The following is an 18,299-nucleotide window of genomic DNA, read 5'->3' as shown; positions in this document are numbered from 1 at the left end:
CAAGCATCTCCTTGTTGCTGCTGGGCAAGGATAGAAGTACAAGCTTCCCACTAGCCTACCATCAATATCACCCTGACTGAGGTGGAAAAGCCACCTTGTTAGTGTTTCCATGGATACAGCTTCCCTCCCTCCCTCCCTCCCTCCCTCCCTCCCTCCCTCCCTTCCTTCCTTCCTTCCTTCCTTCCTTCCTTCCTTCCTTCCTTCTTTCCTTTCCTCTGTTTTCTTACCTTTCTCTCTCCTCTCTCTTCTTCTTTTTCTTTCCTCTGCACTCATTGGCATTTCTGGGTTACTGGCTTTGTTTGCTCCAAATCTGGGGCTATGGGGCATTTAGAAAGTCAACAGGACTTACCATTGTGTCATTCCTTAGGTACTGATGTCCCTAATCTGCCTTCTCTTCTCCATTGTTTAGTCTTATGGTTCATTCATATATATATTCCAGAGATATTAATTGTACTTAGAAAGAATCAGGAAAAGTATATTTACTCCATCTTCCCAGAAGCAGAAGATCAGGATGTGTAGTTTTAAAAAATCCCTCACCTCTGGTGAGATTCTGATCTGTGCTTCCCCAACCCCAACTCTTCTCTTAAAAATCACTGGACTATCAAATGATTTCCTAAGATTTTTCTAAGTTTAGAGTTTCATTTCTTGTCTGTGTCACATAGGAAATACTTCAAGTCATGGCATGTTTCTACTACTCATTGTTTATGGAATTTGCAGGCAGCAAAACGGCTCATTTTGGGCACTGCTGTCACTGTTTGCATCTGTGGAATTGATGATTAATATTTCCTCTTTCTCTGGTTCCATGCGTGCATCTAACAAATAGCCCTTATGTTATTCAGGAAACCTAGAGAACTGCCATCACAAAAACATCTTCCAGCTGATTCTGTCCTGTTGATCCTGAAATTGTCAAGGATGTTATAGATAAAATTAATGTTCCTTCTTTCCAAAGAAAAACCATTTGTAGCTTGAGCAGCTGAAATACTGACATCTGCCCAACTGCCCAACTAGACTAATAACAAATTGCCACTCAAACCAATTAATCTCATCTGTTGTTTAATGGAGGGTTTTCTCTTCCCAACTGTCTAGTTAGCCAAGCTGTTTGTATTGTTAGAATGCCTTCATGAGATTCTTGTAAGCTGGCAAAGAGCAATTACCAGGAAATTAAGCAAATTGTTGCTTCTTGTCTGATTATGGATTAGTTATAGACTCTTGTGTAGTTTGTAACAGGGGACAGCTTTCAGATTACCATAAAGATGATAGTGCCCAAAAAATATTGATCAAGAAAACAGAAAAAAAGGGGAGCTTACTGATCAAGCTGTTTTTGGTAAAGAAAGACAGTGTGAGATGTCTTTAAAACTGCAAAGGCCATAATTTCCTTGCCGTCAATACTCATTCTCGAAGTTGACTTCAAGAGCACTTAATTAGAACATGAACATGAACCTGTCAAATTACTTAAGAATTTAGCTTTTAGCCCTAGATTTGAAAAACAAGACCTTTAAGAATAAAATGCATGCTCTGTAAAAAATGTCTAGCATTTGTCACTTGCAATTTTCATTAAATGCTTGTTTTCAGTCTAAAGTTAGTCCTAAGATAAAGGAACATAATTGCATAAAAAAGAGTTCTTAGATAAATGTTAGGCTCAAACTTAATTAATTACCCTGATATTAACACCTGTTCCCTCAATTCTGCAAAAAGGAGAACAGGAAAGATAAAGGAGATCAGCGACAGAAACTTGGCAAAGATGGAATTTGACAGATGGTTGAAAGAAAAGGAATTAGGAGAAGAAAGAGGCTGAGAGGAAGCAGTCAGTGAGGCTGAGGAGCCTGGGCAGTGGGAGTCATGAAGAATAACAGTTCCGGGAAGGAGGAAGACATGGCTATGTGGTCTAGGAGAGAACCTCTGGCTGGGCCTGTAGATGACAAGAAATCATTTGCAGTGGTACAAATACTGGGTCACTTATGCTTGGACTCCAATTTTGCCTCCTAGAGGCTGTGATCTTAAACAAGTTACGTTGCATCTCAATCCTCTGATCAGTAAAATGGCGACTTATTCATTCATCTATTCAACTTAACATTTATTAAGCATCCTTTTTACCAAGCACTGTCCTAAGTACTTGGAATACATCAGTGGGGAGAAAAAGACAAAATCCTTTCTTTCGTAGGGAGAACTTACCATTTACAGTTTCAGGAGGGGATAGAGACAGACAATAAACATAATAAATAAAAAAATATATAGTATAGTAGGAGGTCATAAGTGGTATGGAAAGAAAAAAAGGTAGAGTAGGCTAAGGGGAGAGCAGGAGGGCCGGGGCAAGTTGCGATTTCAAATTGAGAGGTCAAGCCCACATTTGGTAATCACTACCTCCTGGGACTGTAATGAGAAGAAAATGAGGGGCCGCCAAACTGCCACCACTGGACCAAGTACTTTGTCAGCGTAAGCTGTTATTGTTACTGTTGTCATTCCTAAAAGAATATTCACCGTGCGGTTCCTTTATCAAGGAGTACTCCAGGCCATCATGTTGCTCGATTACCGGCACCTCCTTGGAGCATGAGTGTTTAAGTCAGTCCGGTCATAGCCAGGGTGCACTTCCCATAGTGCCATGTCACTGGTTGATGCCCCCCCCAGAGACCTGGATATATTTTTGCTTCTGCCACCCAGGAGCTGGGCAGCTTTGGATGAGGTGCAGTTTCCTTGCGTGTCAAGCAGTGCTCACCATGCCTGACTCTCAGACCACTGTGGGAATGGTCTGAGAGGCAGGCATGATGAGCACTGCTTTATACATGAGGATGTATAAAGAATGAGAGGATGGGCCAGATGTGGTGGCTCACACCTGTAATCCCAGCACTTTGGGAGGCCGAGGCAGGCGGATCACCTTAGGACAGGAGTTCGAGACCAGCCTGGCAAATGTAGAGAAATCCCATCTCTACTAACAGTATGAAAACAAAACAAAACAAAACAAAACAAAACAAAACTTGCCTGGGCATGGTGGTGGGCTCCTGTAATCCCAGCTACTCAGGAGGCTCAGGCAGGAGAATTGCTTGAACCCAGGAGGTGGAGGTTGCGGTGAGCTGAGATGGTGCCACTGCACTCCAATGTGGGTAACAGAGTGAGATGTCATCCCCCCACCCCCCCCCTAAAAAAAAAAAAACCAAAAGATGAGAGGATGGAGGATGGAGGAAAGAGCAATTTGGTTGGGAAGCCTAGAGCTGGATCCCAGCATGTCCTGTCATTTGTAAATTGCTGGGGGATTTGTTAGATACAGGAAGGGCTAATTCAGACTCAAAGCCAGGGCTGTAATGAGTGTCAGACCTTCACTGTCTGTCCCTCTCCTGCATAGGACCATTTAGGAGTATCTAAGTGAGGAAATAGCCCTGTTCCCCACTTCCTTCTCCCTTGAAGCCCTGTTGGTAGTGGGGGTGGGGAAGGCCATTCTCATTAGGTTTTCTCCAGCTTCCTCTTCAAAACTCATTTCTCTTCCAGCAGGAGAAATGAGCCGTCAGAAAGTCTGGCATTTTTAAACAGCTAGTCTTTGAGCACATTAGGTAGCTGCCTAATGAAGTTTATGTATCTATTGCCATGAAGGTGAGTTTAAAGTTTTTCTGGTTTTTTTGTTTGTTTGTTTGTTTGTTTTGTGAAAACAAAGGATTGAATGTAAGGACTAAAGAGAATCTGTGTTGGGGTGGGCTAAGGCATGCAGGGAGGATTTGAATCAAGAGCAGGCTTGTCAGAGATCCCTCTTAGCACAGTGGTTGGTCGGAGTACCCTGATAGAAATTTCATATGAACCAGACCATGCTCTTAGCTCCTATTGAAGTCTGTTTCATTAAGTTCTGTGAAGACATAAAGGCAGGACAGGACTCTGTCTTTCACATAGTATTTGGGAGAGAGATGTATTTGGGAGGAACTGCTTTGCAGTGGTTCTCAACCCTGGCCCCATGTTAAATTTCTAGAGGTGGGACCTAGGCATTAGTAACTTTTAAAGTTCAATTCCAAGGTGTAACCAAGTTTGAGAGCCAGTGCTTGGTGTAGAGGACTTACTGGAGAGTGGCTGTCAGTGTCCTGATTCTGGCAGATTTTCTCATGAGCCTCTCTCTTCGCTCTTCCAACACAGCAGGTATGCAGAGCTGTGGACTGGAACCTTGCACCATCATCAGTGAGTCATCTGATGTAGCCTGGGTTATTTTCTTTTTTAAGCTGCACAATAGGAATGCCAAGGCTAGTTTCTCGGCCTTTGAGCTGTATGACGCTTTCAGAACCCCTCCCTTTAGAATTAAAGAACCTGGGAAGGCATAAAAGACAAAGACATCACTACACGTTTCCTTTGGATCTGTTGCAAATGACAAAAATGCACATCACAAAAAATCGGTTTTTTTTTAAACATATGAACACCTCTCCTCTGTTTCCAAGACTCATTGTTTTGAAGGTGGGAGGCTCACAGTGAGACTTGGGAGAGGTGAGGTCACACCTTGTTGCTAGAAACTGTGAAGCCACTGGCTATGTGCTTACAGGGCCACCTCATGACTGACTTGATAAACATGGTGCCTTGCGTTTTTGTTTTGTTTTGTTAAATTCCTGGTAGCTAACCTAAATATCATGAGGTTGTGATGACAACAAAATACATTAGGGCTTTGATGACTTTAGCTGTTCTGAAATCTAGGGGCCAATCACTGTCAAAGATGCCAGTGGACCGAGAAGCTAAGACTAGATCCTGCCCAAGCGGCAGTGTGGGGGTGGAGGTAACCTAGCAGGCCCCCCCAGCCAGAGCTGACTGGGAGCAGCCTTGTGTGGATTTCTCCATCTGGTCATGTGTTTTTCCCTCATAAACACCATCTCTTTTTAGTTGAAAAGCTAAAATCCTAATATTTGTTAAGGAGTAGAACACTGTTTTTTACCCCAGTTCTTTCCTCTCCCTTGTACCTTGCCCCAGTAGGTGGATGGGTACATCACCCACCTCTGAGTGGTATGGTAATGAAGTCAGCCTCACTCACCTCTGCCGTCACACACTGTTTTTGGTTTTTTTTTTAGACGGAGTCTTGCTCTGTTGCCCAGGCTGGAGTGCAGTGGCACAATCTTGGCTCACTGCAAACTCCACCTCCGAGTTAAGCAGTTCACTTGCCTCAGCTGTCCGAGTAGCTGGGATTACAGGCACGCGCCACCACGCCTGGCTACTTTTTCTATTTTTAGTAGAGACAGGGTTTCGCCATGTTGGCCAGGCTGGTCTCTTAACTCCTGACCTCAGGTGATCCACCTGCCTCAGCCTCCCAAAGTACTGGGATTACAGGCGTGAGCCACCACGCCCAGTCCATCACACACTGAGTGAAGCCAAGGGAGGTGGTACTTGTTGATTTTTCCTGCAAGTCCAGCCTTACGCTTTGCACACATGATTACCTTTTGACCTCACAGCACCACCCTCTAAGATGTGTTTCATTGCTTCTGTTTTCTAACAGGGAAATGTGGCAGGGCCACAAGCTAGTGATGATGCAAGGGCTTGAACCCAAGTCACGTGGCTCCAGAGTCTTTCCTGAGGTTACATTCTCCAGGCTCTTTTCCTGGAGCAAGGAGTGTGAGCCTGAGGAGACTTCAGTGAGGCACATGGCTGAGTGCCGTGATTCTTCCTTCACAGACCAAGTGTTACTTTATGTTAGGAACAGTAAGTTCGGCCTCCGTGGCTCAGCCTTCTTGGACTTTATCATTGATGGATCGCTGTGTCTCATGAGCTGATGGCCAGACTGGCTTAGTTGTTGATTTGTGCAGAGTCATTGAGGTATGGGTGGCAGGTCTCAAAAGATGATGTTTTGAGCCTCACTTGTGTTCTGAGAGAGCTCAGGTTGTGTGTTGGGCTCTGTGGTTGCTTGTGAATGTGCAGAATATTTTTAATGTCAAAAACTAGGTACTATAGAATGTGAAAATACAGCTTGGAGGAACAATTCTAATTGGGATCCCAGATTCATAAATTTGGTCTCTTGGCAGCTAGATTGCACTTTCTAGAGCTCAGGAAGATATAAAAGTTGATACTTTTATGTAGATCTATGTGGAGTGTGGCTGAATTGCCAATGCATTTGTAGCTATAACTTTGAATTGCCTGACTTTGTATTAAACACAGTGGTGCATTAACGTAGGTGCTGGCTTATTTGAAAAGCAGGCCAAAGGAAAAGCAGCCCTTATTTGACTTCTGTGGTGGTCTCCCTAAGAAGTCTTACCAGTTGGTGCTATCCCACAACTTGTGGGCAGATGTGAGCAACAGGAAGCCCCACCCCGCAGACACAGGGTTCCCCCTTAGAGTTGCAGGCAGGGTTCTGTCTGGAATTCGGGTACTGTGGGGCAGATTCTCATGGATGACCTTTAAACATTTATTTGTTCAACAACTATTTCATGGGAAGGGACAAACTCTTGTTGTATTGAGAAAAACTGTATGCATCTCTAACTTCAAAACAGGAAATGTATTATATGCATTTATTATATAGATTTTCCAAGTCAGACAACTACTAGGAGGCATATTAAATGATCTAAAATTTAGATAGTGAAATCAATCACTTATCACTAGTGAATAGCATTATGCACACATAATAGAGTTTCAGAATTTTCTCTGCCTGCAACCCCAGACTTGACATGTCCCTCCTCTGGTTGGTCTCTGAGTTGGTGGTCGCATCGTGCAGCATTCCTGTGTGCATTGCGAGTCATGGTCAACAGAGGTGGGGCTACCCGCGATGCAGGAGGGAAACCCACTTCACTGCCTCCATGTTTCCACTTTTGCTCATTGATGTTTAACATGTTATCAATATGCATAGAATGAAAACTAGAGAGTCGTTTGATTGATTCTTCTTTAATCAGCCTGTGATTATAGACTCAAACTGAGGAAATCTGAACTCATAGATCCAGGTTTCTCCACCTTGGTGCTATTGATTGACATTTGGGACTGTGTGATTTTTTGTTGTCGTTGTTCTGGGGACTGTCTTGTTCATTGTAGGATTTTTAAGCAGCATCCCTGGCCTCTATCCGCTAGATGCCAGTAGCACACTCACAACATACACACACCCAGTTGTGACAAACAAAAATGTCTGCAGTCATTGCAGTTGGTCTCTGGGGAATGAAATTTTCCCGGTTGAGCACTCTTGCTTTAGAGAGGGGAAGAAGGACTATTAATATCACGTCTGTGGTTACTGAAACCCCTAGAAGACCCTACAGAATTGGGCTTTGAATAGGCACTTCCCAGGGAAAATATGAAAATAGACTCTTGATTTCTAGCCAGTTGACTAAAATAAAAGCTTTTCAACAGTTTAATTTCAGAATGATGGCTTGGATGATTTTGATTGAGATAAAGCATTAGAAAACTCAAAATAGCTGTTTTTGTTTTGCTTTGTTTTAATAAGCAAATCTGGGAAGGTTCCAGAGGGCCCTATGACTTTCAGGAGATGTATTCCTCAGTGGTGTTGCAAATGGGTTTTTTTTTTTTTTTTTTTCTGGATGCTGGTGATTATTGTGGGTTTTTGGCTTTTAACTTTTTAAGGAATAAGTGGTGGGGCCACTGCAGGTGGACCATATGCTTGAAAAGCGAGTATTGGACTTAAAAAGTGTTGCAGAAAGGTGATTTTATTTTGGTACAGAAAAGAGAAGGAAAGGAGAAGAGAAAAGGCTTTTACGAAGAATGTGGAAGGGGATTTTAGAGGGATAATCCCGGAGGGAGCTCTCACATTGTGGAAGGGGATTTTAGAGAGCTGGAAATTTGGTACAGGTGAGGGAGCACGGACTTTTATTTTGGGAGAAACCCCTACTTTCTTTAAGACTGTGGGCTAAAGAAAGGAGTTTTTTAGAACTTCCGCTGGAGTGACCCAACCATGTTTGTGATCCTTGTGAGACTGAGCTCCTGGTGAGCCTTGCAAGTATCTGTTCTGGCATTTCTTCATGGAGTGGACATTGCTGAGGGTCAGTCAGTGCCTGGGCCCTGTGTGCAGCAGACGGGAATAAAAGGGACAGGAGCACAGTGTCTTCCTCAGGGCACTCCCAGCCTCCTGTGGGCAGGTGAGCTACACACTTCAGTATGATGGAACTTGTGAGTGTTGTAAATATGCCTGGAAATAGAACCGCCAGTGACTGGAATAATGGTCCTTGGGCAGTGGTTTTCAAGCTGTACTCTTTTAGAAGTCGAGGAGGTTGCTTTTCCTTCACATGACGTGTACAGAAGTGTAATATAAATAAAATAGGTCAGACCCAGATTTGAAGCCAGGGTGAAAGCAGGGACTGTAATTCCCCACCCCTCCCTTTATCTCAGAGCTGACACTTCCAAAGAGAATGCCCTTTCATCACAGGTTTGACTAAAAGTAGGCTAACGCTTGGTTAGATGAAGATCATTGCCTTTCCCGACTAGATCTATCCTCTTTTTTCTACTTTTGGTAAAAGTCATTTTCAAAAATTTTCAAAACCATAAACCTAGATGACGATAACAATGCTATTTCATTGCTGTGTCATTTTTACTCTCATTCTGTGGAAGCAGATTCATGGGCTTAGGGGAAAAAAATACATACTTATATTTTTATATATGTGCATTTATATAAAATATGTTGTATATATGTTACATATATAATATATAGTATGTTTTATATATTTACTAAAAGTATTTTGATATTTTATTATGAACAACTCAAATAATAGAAAAATAGAGAAAAGAAAATATTGAACCTCTATCCCTTAGATTTAACAATTGTCATTATTTTCTCAAAAGTTTCACATACTGTTTTAAAGCTGCTAGTGGGTAAAGGTTTTTTAAAAATAAAAAGATAAAAGATAACCCAATCCGAGCATATTTTTACCATACTACCTCCACCCCTCACCCATACCTCCTACCCCAGTTCATCTGTGGACCACAGTGTAATAATTTGAATTTTGTTGTGAAGCCTACATGAAGGAATCAGATTTGATTCAATGTGCAGTAGTTCTTGTGTATATCTAGTTTATTCTTCCTTCAGCAGTAATTTTGGGTGCCTCGTTGTGCCAGGACCTGAGCATACAACAATGAGCAAAATGAAACAGACCAAACATAGCTTCCCGCCCTGGGTTTTGTTAACAATGGGAGTTCTTAAGTTGCTTGTCTAAAAAACTGAGAACAAGTTCTGTGCCATGCTAGCTAGAGGGGTAGATGGGGAGGAAAAGGTGATGGATGAGATGAATTTGGAGGTTTAGGGGAACAAGCCCATTGGCAGAGTGCTGATTAGGTGCTTGAGTTGGTGAAGATCTTTGTGCACGACGCCCCTGTAGACATCTGTGAAGTTGCTGGAAGCCAGAGCAGGCTGCGTCATATGCGTGGCTGAGAAATTATGGCTCTGGTGTTGTGGAGGCTGGCCTAGGTGGACAGCTACAGTGTGGGCAAAGCCCTTTGACTGGCTGGTGGTTTACTAATTGCCTCGAAGTGGGAAGGTGGAGCCAATAGTCAGAGTTGAGTTATTTTCCCTTTAAAAGAATTATTTTCTAACAGTTATTACTGTGCTATTTTTATAAAACAGCATGCAAAAGGGCTCAGGAATCTTAGGTAACAAAAACAGCCTACTGGGGGCACAAATGTTTACCTGACAGCTTGCTTAGTTCCTCCACATGCCCTCCTGCCCGGGTTTGAAGCTATCATGTTTATTCACCTTAAGGAAGATTGAGTTGTTTGCACTTTTGGTAAAAGTATGCTTTCTATCAAAAGTTTTATTACCAGGTGTGGTGGCACATACCTCTGGTCCCAGCTACTGGGAAGGCCGGGGAGGGAGGATCACTTGAGCCCAGGAGTTCGAGACTGCAGTGAGGCATGATCACACTGCAGCACTTCAGCGCTGGTGACAGAGCAAGACTCTTGTCTCTTAAAAATAAAAATAAAAATAAGTCTGTTACAAATGGAATCATTGGAAACATCCCCTGCCAATCATTCATTTCTGCGTTAGCCAGCTTTTGAAGATAAAGGGGACTAGAAAAGAAATGTGATAGTGTAGAGGTTTTATGCTTATTTGACTTCACAACTGTAAATTCTGTTTAGATTTAGGCTTGGAAATATAAACCAAGTGGTTTCTTACTAAGTTTAATGTTTTTAATTGTTCTTCCTAAGTAGACAACAGCCTGATTCACATAATGGAAAAAATGGAATATACGGAGTCTAAAGGAGCCACCAGGCCCCAGTTATATGTGGAAACACAAGACTTATTTTCAAATGAGGATGAGACTGAGGCAGGCAGATGTTCTTCTTGAATTTTGTGATTGCCTTCAAAATGAGCTCCATTTGTGAGTAAGCATCAGGCCCCCAGTGTATGTTGGTGCTGACAAAAAATGTTAATACCCAATTTTGGACAAGGTAATTCACTTGTGAGTGCCATGGACGAGTGGGCAGAAGGTGTGCATAAGACTTGAAGCTGAGTTTCTGAGCATGCCCTCAGATAGGTGTAGGCGGCATTTCACTAAGATCTCTTTCTAGAATACATTGCGGCTACCGTTACTTTACAAATTGGTGAAAATATTTTGAGCTGGTAAATATTTTTGTGATTTCATTACTTTTCGAAATTCAGTTGCAAGGCTGATGCATGCATGGCAGGGGGATGTGTATAATGGTCTATACATGATTTTTTTTTCCTTTGTTGGCAGGAAATAACTACATGTTTGCCAGATTACTATAAGTGGACTCAGTATCTCTTTATTAAACTGTATGAGGCTGGACTGGCCTATCAGGAGGAGGTAAGTTACAATTAGCTGCACTTTTAAAACATAGTGAATCTCGTTGGGAGATATCATTGTTAAATAAGAACCCCATCTCTACTACAAATAGAAAAATTAGCCAGGCATGGTGGCATGTGCCTGTCATCCCAGCTACAGGAGGGTGAGGCAAGAGAATCACTTGAACCCGAGAGGTGGAGGTTGCCGTGAGCCGAGACCATGCCACTGCACTCCAGTTGGGCAAGAAGAGTGAGACTCCATCTCAAAAAAAATAAAAATAAATAAAGGTTCAGTTTGATTATATGGCATTTAATATGACTGACTCCATTTTGTTGTGGCCTAGTGGAGGAGTTTGGTCCAAAACAGCGGTCTCTTGTAAGTTTTGTTTAACAATATTTAAGTTGAATTTTGACTGTATTACATATTTGTTGTTATATTTCTTCATAGGACACTTGTTTGTCTCTGCACTCAGTATTTGTTCACGTTCCTTCGGTTCTATAGCACATTAGACTCAAATAGGAAACCTAATCTCATCACTTTGGATTGGATCCAAAGCCAGTCGCACACAGCATCTTAGGAGTTGAATAACTTTTCTGAAGATCTAGGGGCTTCCAGGGAAGATCCTGTTGCACATGCACAGCCACCTCGCTAGCTCCAGATCATCTTCCCTCTTCCCAGATGTTTTCCAAATCAGTGTGACACTCCTCCCTCCCCCTGGGGAATAGAGTGATTACATCGGTCTGACCTGGGTAACCCAGGATAGTAGACCCTCTTGCCATGTAGAAATAGGGCATCTTTGTGGGACCGTTATTCTGCCTACCACGAACCCCTTCTCCCTATTTCCTATAGTTACAGTCCTATGAGGACTAAACAAGTGAATGTTTGTGAAGAGGCTGGAATGGTGCCTGGCCCAGAGTAGGTGCTCAGTAAATTCCCACCTGAGCATACTTGCAGAGTTACCTGAAGACATTTTGTTATTTAAAATGGAAAAGCAGAAAGTTAAAAAAAATTACCAAGGTTTCCTGGCTAATTCTTAGATAGCGTGTACATGGACAGATATTAGGGAAAAATAATTTGGATTATTTTGTGGATTTTTATTCTTATTCATTGCTAGCTATTGATTTAAATGTTTTTGGTGTATTAAAGTCACCATTGAAATGTCATGATCTTAAGGAGAAATTATAAATAAAATTCAAAAGATACATTTGGTACCTTTTTTGAAAATCAAAGTTAGCCCTAATCCAAGGTATTTTTTGGCAGGTAGATCTCTGTCTTAGTTGGTTTATACTGCTACAATAGAATACCTGAGACTGGGTAATTTACAAAGAATAGGAATATGTTTCCTCATAGCTCTGGAGGCTACTGCTACAATAGAATAGCTGAGACTGGGTAATTTATAAAGAACAGGAATGTATTTCCTCATACCCCTGGAGGCTGCAAAGTCTAGTATCAAGGCATCAGCCTCTGGCAAGGGCCTTCTTACATCATCATCCTATGTTGTAGGGTGAGAGAGAGAGAGCAAGGGGGAGCTGAACTCACTTTCCTTTTTTTTTTGGAGACGGAGCTTTGCTCTTGTTGCCTAGGCTAGAGTGCAGTGACGCGATCTTGGCTCACCACAACTTCCACCTCCCAGATTCAAGTGATTCTTCTGCCTCAGCCTCCTGAGTAGCTGGGATTACAGGCATGCACCACCATGCCCGGTTGATTTTTGTATTTTTATATTTTTAGTAGAGACGGGGTTTGTCCATGTTGGTCAGACTGGTCTCGAACTCCCAACCTCAGGTGATCTTCCCGCCTTGGCTTCCCAAAGTGCTGGGATTACAGGCATGAGCCACTGGGCCTGGCTGAACTCACTTTTATAACAAGCCCACTCTCGGTAACTAACCCATGTGGTGATAATGACATCAACTTATTTATGAGAGCACAGCCCTCATAACTTAATCACCTCTGAAATGTCCCACCTTTTAACATTGTTGCATTGGAGATTAAGTTTCCAACACATGAACTTGGGGTGACACATTCAGACCTTAGCAATCTTCTTTTATTGGGTAGCTATTTTCATAATTGCCTTAAAACAGAAAACATTGCTATTAGTTAGCATTCTGTTTCTGTGGTTTATTTCAAAATACAAATTTTGGGAATTAACTTTATAAAGTTAACTGACTTTAGAAATATACTTTGTAAAGCATATTTAACCAAAAATAACTCAGGTAAATGAACATTTAGGAATAGTATTTGAGCAGAGCATTACTAAACATAGCTACAGTGTTTAAGTCTTTTGTTCTTAACAAGCACTGTCCACCAAATGTTCAGTTCTGTTGCAAAAGGAATCTGCTGTTGCTTTCACAAAACAAAAGTATTTTCAGCTGCAATTATGAACATAAAGACCTCTGCTTGGCAGAACATTAATTTCACCTTTTGAAAAACATTTTCTTAAAACTCTTTCAAAAAGTTTTATTCCATGGATGTAGTTTTAGAGGGTTTTGTTGTTGTGGGGTTTTTTAATTAATATATCCTAGTTGTACATATTTTACATGTGATATTTGATACATGCATATAGTGTGTCATGATCAAATCAGAGTGATTAGGTTCTCTGTCACCTCAAACATTTATCTTTTCTTTGTGTTGGAAATATTAGATCTCTTCTAGTTATTTTGAAACATAACAATAAACTAATGTTAACTGTAATTTTCCTGCTATATCATCAAATGCTAGAACTTATTCCTTTTATCTAACTGTATTTTTGTATCCATTAACCAGTGTCTTTTTATCCCTTCCTCTCTCTCTTTTCCCAGCCTCTGGTAACCACCATTCTACACTCTACCTCCATGAGATCCGCTTTTTTAAGCTCTCACATATGAGTGAGAACACTTGATACTTGTCTTTGTAGTCCTGGCTTATGTCACATGGTACCCTGCAGTTCTATCCATGTTACTGTAAATGAGAGGATTTCATTCTATTTTTTGGCTGAATGATATTCCATAGTGTGTATTCCATAACTTTATAAAGTTAATACACCACATTTTTTTAATCCATTGATGGTCACTTGGGTTGATGCCACATCTTGGCTATTGTGAATAGTATCACAATAAGCATAGGAGTGCAGATATCTCTTCGATAATACTGATTTCAGTTCCTTTGGATATATACCCAGCAGTGGGATTGCTGAATCATGTGGTAGTTTTATTTTTAATTTTATGAGGAACCTCCTTACTGTTTTTCATACAGTGTATAAGAGTTCCCCTTTCTCCATATTCTCACCAGCATCTGTTACTCCCTGTCTTTTAATAGCCATTTTAACTGAGTGAAATTATGTTCCATTGTGATTTTGATTTGCATTTCCCTTATGACTAATGAAGTAACCATTTTTTCTTTCATATATTTTTTAGCCATTTGTATGTCTTCTTTTGAGAAATGTCTATACAAGTCTTTTGCCCATTTTCTAATTGGATTATTTGGATTTTTGTTTGTTTGGTTTTTGCTATTGTTTGAATTCCTTATTTATTCTGGTTATTAATCCCTTGTCAGAATAATTTGCAAATGTTTTTTTCCCATTCTGTAGGCTATCTCTTCACTTTGTTAATTGTTTCCTTCATTGTGCAGAAGCTTTTCTGCTTGATGTAATCCCATGCGTCTATTTTTGCTTTTTTTTATTGCTTGTGCTTTTGTGGTCTGACCCAAACAAAAAATTTGCCCGAACCAATGTCTTGTAGCATTTCCCCAATGTTTTATTCTAGTAGTTTTATAGTTTTTGGTCTTAATTTAAATTTTTAATCTATTTTGAGTCAATTTTTTTTATGTGGTAGAAAATGGGGATTTATTTTCATTCTTCTGCATATGGATATCTAGTTTTTCCAGCAACATTTATTAAAGAGAGTATCTTTTCCCCAGTGTATGTTCTTCGAACCTTTGTCAAAAATGAGTTAACTATAAGTGCATGGATATCTATTTGGGTTCTCTGTTTTGTTTCACTGGTCTTTGTGTCTCCTTTTATGCCAGTACATGCTGTTTGGGTTACTATAGCTTTTTAGTATACTTTGAAATCAGGTAGTGTGATGCTTTCAGCTTTGTTCTATTTTTGCTCAGGATTGCTTTGGCTATTAAGGGTCTTTTGTGGTTCCATACAGATTTTTTTTTTTTTTTTTTTTCTGTTTCTGTAAAGAATGTCATTGATATTTTGATAGGGATTGCAATGAATCTATAGATCACTTTGTGTAGTATGGGCATTTTAACAATATTAATTCTTTCAATCCATGAACATGGTATATTTTTCCATTTTTTGTGTGTCCTTTTCAATTTCTTTCATCAATGTTTTATCATTTTTCTTAGAGGTCTTTCACCTTGCTTAAATTTATTCCTAGGCATCTTATTTGTAACCCTAATAAATGGGATTACTTTCTTGATTTCTTTTTCAGATTGGTCGTTGTTAACATGTAGAAATGCTGCTGATTTCCTTGTGTTGGTTTTGTATCCTGCAACTTTATTAAATTCATTTATCAGGTCTAAGAGTTTTTTGGTTGGAGTCTTTAGGTTTTTCCAAATATAAAATCATGTTGTCTGCAAACAAGAATAATCTGACTTCTTTTCCGGTTTAGTTGCCCTTTATTTCTTTCTCTTATCTAATTGCCTTGGATAGGACTTCCAGTACTATAGTTGAATAAAAGTGGTGAAAGTGATCAACCATGTCTTGTTCCAGATCTTAGTGGAAAGGCTTTCAGTTTATTCCCATTCAGTGTGATGTTAGCCATAGGTTTATCATATATGGCTTTTGTCATGTTGAGGTACGTTCCTACTATACTCAATTTGTTGAGAGTTTTTTTTCTTTTATCATGAGGATGTTGAATTTTATTGAATGCTTTTTTAGCATTATGGAAATTATATGTTTTGGTCCTTGATGTTGTCATGTGACGTACAACATTTATTGATTTGTGTATGTTGAACCATCCTTGCATCTCTGGGATGAATCCCTGTTGTTCATGGTGAATGATCTTTTTAATGTGTTGTTGAATTCTGTTTACTACTATTTTATTGATGATTTTTGCATCTTTGTTTATTAGGGATATTGGCCTATAGTTTTCTTTTTTTGCCATGTCTTTGTCTGATTTAGATAGATATTAGGGTAATACTGGTTTTATAGAATGAATTTGGAAGATTCCCTCTTTCTAGAAGAGTTTGAGAAGAATTGGTTTAGTTTTCTTTAAATGTTTGGTAGAATTCAGCAGTGAATCCATCAGGTCCTGGTCTTTTCTTTGATGGAAGACATTATATTACTGCTTTGAACTCATTACTTGTTATTGTTCTATTCAGGTTTTCTATTACCTCATGATTCGATCTTGGTAGGTTGTGTATATGTCCAGGAATTCATCCATTTCTTCTAGGTTTTCCCATTTGTTGGTGTGTAGTTGTTCATAATAGTCTCTAATGATTTCTGTGTATTTCTGTTGCAAAAGTCGTAATGTTTCCTTTTCTGTCTGTGATTTTATTTATTTGGCTCTTCTTTTTTTTTCCTAGACTAGGTAAAAGTTTGTTGATTTTGTGTGACTTTTCAAAAACCAAGTTTTTAATTTTGTTGGTCTTTTTCCTTTTTTTTAGTCTCAATTTCATTTATTTCTATTCTGGTCTTTATTATTTCTTTACTTCTTCTAATTTTTGGTTTGGTTTGTTCTTGCTTTTGTAGTTCCTTGTGCATTTCTTAAGGTTGCTTTTGTGGAGTCCTCTTGATCTCTCTTCAGAGTTCTTTTTCCTGTGTGGTACTCGTTGATTATCAGTCTTGTGCTGGTGTTTAGCCTTGGATGGTGGATATCGTTATTAGAAAGAATAATAATGGTTTATTAGGCTTGGATATTCTAGGGAATTATGGAGAGTTCCCTAATTTACGAGTCTGCCTTTGGCTGTCTACATGAATTTAGTAGCACCTGGTGATAGTGTTAATTTACCCACTAGGTAAAGCTAAGTTTGCAGTGTGGCCTGGTTTCAGGAAGCATACTGAAAGAATTGCTGCATACTGGCACCTCTTCCACTGTGCCACCTTGTGGATTTGGAATGTGGTGACAGTAACAAATGGGAGCCTTGTGGCCTCCTCCTGGACTCAGTCCAAATTCAGGCCCATTCTGGATGGAATGGAGCAAGATTGATTCTGAGAGTTACTTTGTAAGACCTATGTGATGTTCCTTAGTTAAGCATGCTTTGTCAAGAAAGAAGCTAATAGACCTTGAAAAAATCAATACCCTAAAATATATATTTTACTATCCTTCTGGAACCTGAAGCTGGCAGTATATTCAGAAAAGGTCTTTGCTAGTTTAAAAAAAAGAAAGAAAAGAAAAGCAGAGATCTAGGAGAGAGAGGCGGGGATAACACTGGCCTGAGGAGTGATGCACTGGCCAAGAGACAAAAGCATGCTGTTGGTGGATGTGATCTAGAAGGGATTGGCACCCTGTGTGAAGGGTGAGGAGGCAGGGCAAGGGGGATCTGAGGGAAGAGGAGAAATGGTAATAATGAGATGAAAGGTGTGAGGGTTTGGAACATTAGGACTGGCTGGGACAGCAAGCACCACAGCCGCTGTGTCACAGATAGGAAAGCTGATAAACACAAAATTAGGAGGATACTGCCTAGAAAATCCCCAGGGGACCCCAAAGTCACCCACGCCTCCAAGACCCTAATGGCAAAGAAGAGTAGAGGGAAGAGACAAAAATGCTTGCTCCCACTAATCACTGTCCAGATTTGACCCTTTATGAACATGGCTCCTTTGTGTCTATAATCGTGTTATGAGATGCATTTCTAAAATGCTTCCTACAAGCTTCCCACAAGTCACTCAGGCAAAAAATATTAGTCCTGATGTTTAACCCTTTAATAAGTGGGGAAATTATCTTCTTTGGAATGGCCAATTCTGTGATATTCCCAGATAACTATTGTGAGGGAAGCAGTGAGTAAAACCGACCCAAAGCTCTGGTGTTTTAATGATTTCAGTGTTGATTTAAGGTTTATTTCAATAGACTTGACTTTATTTTACAAATAAGGCTAGTTAACGACGAAGGAGCATGGAATTGGCTTCAGTAGGTGATAGACAACTTAAATGCCAACCAGGGAAATCAATAGAGTCGGTGAAGTTGCCCAGAAATTATATCCTATTCATAAGACTGTGCTTGCTTAAAAATCAGTGTGCTCATCCAAGTAAATGTTCAAAATGTGGAAACCCAGGATTGCTGGGTAAGGGAAGCCACTGAGAGAGACAGTTGTCCAAGAGAGGAGACCTGAGCAAAGTAGTTAGGAAACCACTCCAGGGCTTCAAGGGGCTGCAGGTGCTATGCTCCCTGAGCCCCAGAGCCCTGGATTTTGACGACTCCTAATTTAACCACTGTTGGAAAGTGAGCCTGAATCTGCAACTCTGTGGCTGAGGTGGATTGGAGTCCTGGAAATAAATCATGTGGATTCTCACAGCTGATGCATCTTTTATTTGAGACGCTATTTCTTTTGGTGTTTTCTCCCCTTCTCCCGAAGCCTTTCGTTAGGGGGAGAAACTGCCTTTGTGGTTTTTTTTTTTTTTTCTTTTTTGGCCTTTCATTCAATGCCTGGGTTTTACTATGATGTACAAACCTCTTAGGAGCACATCTTCTCCTGCATTTT

At 40.3% G+C, this 18,299-nt stretch overlaps 1 protein-coding gene across 2 annotated transcripts in view; it reads left to right on the top strand.

Moving 5' to 3' along the window:
- LARS2 (leucyl-tRNA synthetase 2, mitochondrial) overlaps positions 1 to 18,299 on the top strand; it is a 159,060-nt gene that overhangs the window by 43,877 nt on the left and 96,884 nt on the right. For both annotated transcript variants that reach the window (XM_032298038.1, XM_032298039.1), the window contains exon 6: positions 10,608 to 10,697. In XM_032298038.1, coding sequence (XP_032153929.1) covers positions 10,608 to 10,697 — 90 coding nt within the window. The remainder of the gene's footprint in view (positions 1 to 10,607; positions 10,698 to 18,299) is intronic.

This window comes from Sapajus apella, unplaced genomic scaffold (assembly GCF_009761245.1).
Source record: "Sapajus apella isolate SASKATOON/1434 unplaced genomic scaffold, GSC_monkey_1.0 scaffold38, whole genome shotgun sequence".
In the NCBI taxonomy this organism is placed as follows: domain Eukaryota; kingdom Metazoa; phylum Chordata; class Mammalia; order Primates; family Cebidae; genus Sapajus; species Sapajus apella.
This window is presented reverse-complemented; position numbering and strand designations above follow the sequence as displayed.